Source organism: Protobothrops mucrosquamatus, unplaced genomic scaffold (genome assembly GCF_001527695.2).
Source record: "Protobothrops mucrosquamatus isolate PMUCROS unplaced genomic scaffold, P.Mucros_1.0 scaffold10384, whole genome shotgun sequence".
Lineage (NCBI taxonomy): Eukaryota > Metazoa > Chordata > Lepidosauria > Squamata > Viperidae > Protobothrops > Protobothrops mucrosquamatus.
Window position 1 is genome coordinate 2,716 of NW_015396170.1, and position 5,938 is coordinate 8,653.

The window sequence follows — 5,938 nt, forward strand, 5'->3', positions numbered from 1 at the left end:
GGATGTGTCATGCCGAAACTGCACCCACCCCATTGCCGGCAGTGGAAAAAAAGTTGCAATACGTCGCGACACGTCACGTGACGTTGCGAGTTTGACACCCCTAATATAGATTTTCAGAATGAGTAGCCAGCCAGTTGTGGACCTTTCATATAGGGCCAAACAAATTACACTTTAATGTCTCTTTAACAAACTACACTTTAAGGTCCCTAATATTGCTAATGGATTAGGAAAAAAATTAGAAAAGGGCTGATTGGGTAAAACAAAGAAAAGCAATAGTCGTGCATACATAATTCAAAATAAAAAGGAAACTGAATATATGTAGAATTTCAGCAGACTGCCCACAGGCTGCCGCTTTGACTTTCTTAAATGTATTAGGGCTTCTGGACAAGACAGATCCTCCCCCCCCCCATCCCTTTGGAGTCTGTTTCTATTGCCTGAATGAGACCTTCTCCCCATTTACCATGGTCAACCTGGGTGGCTGCCGTTCATTACTCAAGGAGTAGTATTTGACTTATTGAATTAAAACAGAGATTAGAGTAGCAAACATTAACCTTTTTTAATAACATTGTCTCTATAAAATGTTTTTGCAATTCGTAAAAATGAAAAAGACAAAACATAATCCAGTAGAAAAATATTTAACATTTAAAAGCATCAGTAAATGTTTGCAATCACACCTCATCTCACAAGAATCAGTACCTTCTACTGAAATGTTAACTTTTAAAACTAGTTTCAGGTCCATATTGTAGTATTTACAGACATTAAGAACAAAATATTCCATGCTAAACACCACAGATGAAAGTATTAAAGGAACCAGAATTCAGAAATTAAGATATGTCGATAACTCATTAGTTCTTGTCATGTATGACAGATACCAGAGTTCTACTATTGTCCTGCTCATCAAAGATACTTCGATTTTACATTGTACCTGTATCAGACATAAAAGCCTTTTGGGTTTTCCAGTTTTTGAATATATAAATATTCCCCTGTGAAGAAAGAGATTTTAATGCTGGAAGTGAAACTATTCTTTTACCTGTGGAATTTAGATATATTTGCTCTGAAGTACCTAGACTTCTGTAGATAGAAGGTAGGGCAGTATGGAACAAAACAAAATGTGTGTACGTGTGTGTAAAGAGAAACAAATACAATTTAAGAGACTTCGGTTGTCTGGAGTACATAAATCATGATTATGCATTTTAAAAGGGAGGGGTGATTTCTACTTATGAATGTAGTTATTATACAATTTCTGATTCTTAGAAAACGTCGGACCAAAATGAATAAGTTCACCAAGTTGCATTGTTCAACAATTTAACCATCTTTACCAAGTAGAGACTTTGAAAAACCGAAATTGTAAAATTTTGTGTTAAGCCACTTTTAGTTCCTGTCTAATTACATAGCATGCAATTTCTGCCACGTTCAGAATAGTTTTCAAAATGATGAGAGCTTCTGTAAACATGAATGTTAAATATCAAACTTCTCAGGTCAACAAAATGTAACTTTCACGAAAACAGCCTATAAAAAAGCACTTTAGATCATAGTTCAAGTAATAAGTTTTTGTTCTTCAAAGCCAAGCCCTGTAACAAACTATTCAAAATCCTGTGTCCACAATATATTCTGCAATCACACAAACTGTCTTGAATGCCTGCATTCCAGTTTTAAGGAATGTACAATTCAACAGAAAGTCATGCATGTTACCTTCAGGGTACAGATTTAGGCAAGTTCTCTCCAAAATTTTAATTTAAAAATCTAAACTACAGATCTATTTTTTAAATAAGTATAAGAATAAATATTTCCAGCTTTGAGGAAGCTTGAAAGTGTTCCTTTCGAATTTTCTGGCCTAACAACTTGGTGTAGCTTCTAGACTATTCTTCCACAAAGGCTGCTGCTGCCATTGGAGTTCTCATATTTCCTCTCGCTGAAGAAGTGAATTCTTCTATTTCAGCATTAAGTTTGCTGATTACCCACTCCAATGCTTCACGTCCCTGTAAAGACACATATTCTTCATTGAAACAAGTCCACGTATCTCAGAGATCATAGTAATTTACAGAAATGAGAGTGATCATAAATGTTAATTATATTGGTATTACTTTAACATTTAGAACCACTAGGTTAAAGGGTGTAAAGTCTCTATATTGTATTCAGAATAAGCTTTTTTTTTTTTATTGTGATGGTTCCCAAACTCAAGAACATGGTCAGCTGATCATATTTCAGGAGCCATTTTTTTTTAAAAAAAAAAAATCTGTTTGCTTGGGCTTTTGGAAGCATTTAATATATATTATCTGTTGGCAACTACCTTTTGTTTTTATCATGATACATTTTGATCATGGTGTGAATACCATGAACACCTTGACTCAGAAGGAAGCAAGGAAAGAGAAGTCATGCATAGAGTCATGGAAAAACAGGTCAACCCAAAGGAAAAGTTATCCACTGGAAATGTAAAAGTGATTGGGGAAACTGATGAAAAAAGATATCACATATGACTATCTTGCTGTTCAAACTAAATAGAGATAGCTTAAATAGATAATATAATATGAAGGAAGAATCTAAATCAGGGGTCCTCAAACTTGGCCACTTTAAGACTTGTGGACTTCAACTCCCAGAATTCCCCAAGCCAGCCATGCTGGCTAGGGAATTCTGGGAGTTGAAGTCCACAAGTGGGCAAGTTTGAGGACCCCTGATCTAAATTGTGAAAAATTCCACAAGGCCACAAAAGCTTCATAGGTTCTGTTGCCTCTTACATAGGTGTGGGCAATAAATTTTCCCAAGGGGCCACATGAGAAACTGGGACTGTTGTGGAGAGCTGCTGCTCCGCCCTCTGCTGCCACTGCCCCTGCCCTGCCACCCACCGCTGTGGGCCAGACAAGGACCACCCATGGGCCAGATGTGGCCCGCGACCTGTAAAATGCTCAGGGCTGCTCTTAACGGGGTAAATATTTGGATTAAAAATTCAGCAACACGCACTTCAGCATCACTTGACAAATATGTTAATTATGAAATATCCACATTTCATTTACTAAAATGCTATTTAGGAAGTCTATTCTGTATGAATGAGTCTCTGTTAGTTACTTTTGCAAGAATGTTTCTGGCCTGATGTCATTAATTTTGACTGTAATGCTTGAGTTAAGAAAAGATCCAATCTTCTACCTCAACACTTCTCAAGATAATTCTTCATAATACTCTTGTTATGCTTATCACCTATATCAGGGGTTCCCAACCAGGGGTACTCGCACCCCCTGGGGGTGCGAGACAATATTCCAGGAGATACGAAAAGTTGGGTTTTCAAAATTATAGTGTATATGCATAATTTGTTGCCGTTATTTTGAACTTTTGTAAGGGGTGCGAGAATATACCAGAAGCGTTCTAAAGGCGCGGGGTATAGAATAGGTTGGGAACCGCTGACCTATATGATCAATATTGTTATCTTATTTTTATTTTTAATTCTTGTAAACATTGTGTCAACGCTGCTAATATTGAATATTCTTGCTTTGACAAAATATGCAGAACTGTCTGGTATTTTTAGAGTTAACTTAGATGATGCTGGGAGGGGAGGAGAAAGAATGTGTGTAGAGAATAATTACAGGGGCTTCAGAACAGAAGTGAACCTTTGCCCCCAGGCTGATTGGAGAACGTGATTTATGACTGCACAATAGAGGAGGGGAATAGGCAGGAATGTTATGTGCCAGGGGAGGGGAATTTAGTTCTTGGCATCCATCCATGCCGTGCAGACACTCTGTTACACAAAATAAAGACTTTTTAGGATAAACAAAGCCTGGAAGTGGTTCCATGGAGAAAGGTTTTTCCGTGGACTGGAGGGGGCGTGCTTTTGTGCGCTGCCTGCATCTCGCGGATGGGGCCTTGCTTGTCTGTGCGGACTGGTTGCTGGCATGCCACAGACCGGGGGTTGGGGACCCCTGTGTTACAAGATCCAATCTGGGTCGGTCATCAGGACCAGACAGTTTAGTCTTCCAAGCTTTTGGACTTCTGGTATGAGAGAACTTCCCTGAGGATGAGCTCCAGCATGAGCCCAAAAGCTCAGAAGACTAAACCCTCTGGTCCCGATAACTAACCCAGCTTGGATCCTGTAACATTATCCTGGGACACCTAAGTTTGCCTTCATTTGTGAAAAAAAATCTGTGTTAACCTCACAGGTGAATTACTTTCATTAGTAATCATTCAGGGTATACTCAAGTTTGAAATAGGTAATCTTCATAAAATGTAGCACAGCCCTTAATAAGCTCATATTTTCATTCCATCCCAACTTTGAAAGCAGAAATATATTGATGTCTTTGCCCATCTGCCTTGCTAGTTCTCTAATATAAATACAATAATCATTCATATGGTTATTTTTCCAATATTAGCAGTAAAGTCACAGCTTCTGTGAAGATTTGAGTTCCTTTTTCATGTTCACAATTTTCAAGTTCACATTTTTTGCAAAGTTTAGATGCTCATCCACTATTCTCTCCTGTCTTCTCAAAGTAAGTTAGTAATACATACTTTTTTGGCATTAGAAGAAATTGTGTTTTCCATTAGTCCTTCTAAGTAACTGCTGAGACTAACTCCTTTTACACAAATGATTGCTTCTTGAGTCAAAATAGTTCTATGGAAAAAATAACAATAGTTTACCAATTTATTTCTCAAAATGTAATAAGGAGCTATTTTATTCTTTCTATGTCTATAAAAAATTCCACATATTACAAGAACAACCAATCAATTTCCACAGGGATAGAGTGTTCATAGATACACTAAATAGTAGGGAATGGGCAACCAATAATCTCAAAATTGCTTTAAATCCTAAGGTGTGGGTGTGCATTTCTGTGTTTGTGTGGATGGTTCTTGGAATTCCTTTTGACAAAGATTACTGAAAAGAGTACTGTTTTCTGCCATAATAATATGTAGTACAGGTAATGCTTGACTTGTAACTATTTGTTTAGTGACTGTTTGAAGTCACAATGGCACTGAAAAGTGACTGATGACTGTTTTTCACACATACAAGAGCCGTGGGGGTACAGTGATTAGAATGCAGTATTGCAGGCTAATTCTGCCAACTGCCAGCAGTTCGATTCTGACATACTCAAGGTTAACCCAGCCTTCTATCCTTTCGAAGTCAGTAAAATGAGGACCCAGATTGTTGGGGGCAATATGCTGACTCTGTAAACTGCTTAGCGAGGGCTGTAAAGCACTGTGAAACAGTATATAAGTCTATTGCTACAATCATTGCAACATCTGCATGGTCACATGATCAAACTTCAGGCGCTTGGCAACTGACATGTATTAGTCCAAGTATGTTGAGCAGTATTTTGATTATTTTTAAATGAGCTACTGTTATTTCATACCATAAAGATAAATAGAATAAAATTCTGAAAATACATTATTTACTTTTCTGGCTCTTGAGGATGTGGCTTATAAATTAGTCTCTCATCTACCGACACCAGATTTGTAAATGAAATCTACAAGAAATTTAAGCGTCAGTGTTAAAAAATAATTCAGTGAACACAATTAACTTGTGAGACCGTAATTCAATAAACATAGATTACATTGGCTTCTTCAGATACAGATTTCATTGTACTTTCTCATAAGACCACATGACATACAAATGCATTACAATCTATACCTATAATAATGAAGTAAACCATTTCACTTGGAAGGATACCATTTTAGAAAAGACAGTCAATTTTACAAAGTACAAAACAGATACTTTCTGAGAAAAACCTGAACTGCTAAGGACTTCTGAAGAGATATTTGGAAGTATGACGTTACAGGAATTAAGTCTACGAGAAATGTTTAATTTCATTTTTTTAATACTTACATTAATAGACTTGAGCTCCATTGTTTTCTCAACTGGGTCAACTACAGAGTGTTCTTGAACATAGGTTCTCATTCTACAAGCACCAATAAGCTAGAAGATAAACATAGCATTAGCTGCATTGTGACATAAGCAGAG

The 5,938-nt window shown here is 37.0% G+C and overlaps 1 protein-coding gene across 1 annotated transcript; it reads right to left on the minus strand.

The window, feature by feature from the left end:
* Nucleotides 1–534: 534 nt before the first annotated feature.
* LOC107301164 (PRELI domain containing protein 3B) lies at nt 535–5,893 on the minus strand (the record flags this gene model as incomplete). Its single annotated transcript, XM_015830426.1, is given in 4 exon segments — nt 535–1,979; nt 4,492–4,594; nt 5,374–5,444; nt 5,804–5,893. Coding segments are annotated over 4 exon segments (384 nt in total), but the record flags the coding sequence as incomplete, so codon positions are not given.
* Between the last annotated feature and the right edge of the window lie 45 nt (nt 5,894–5,938).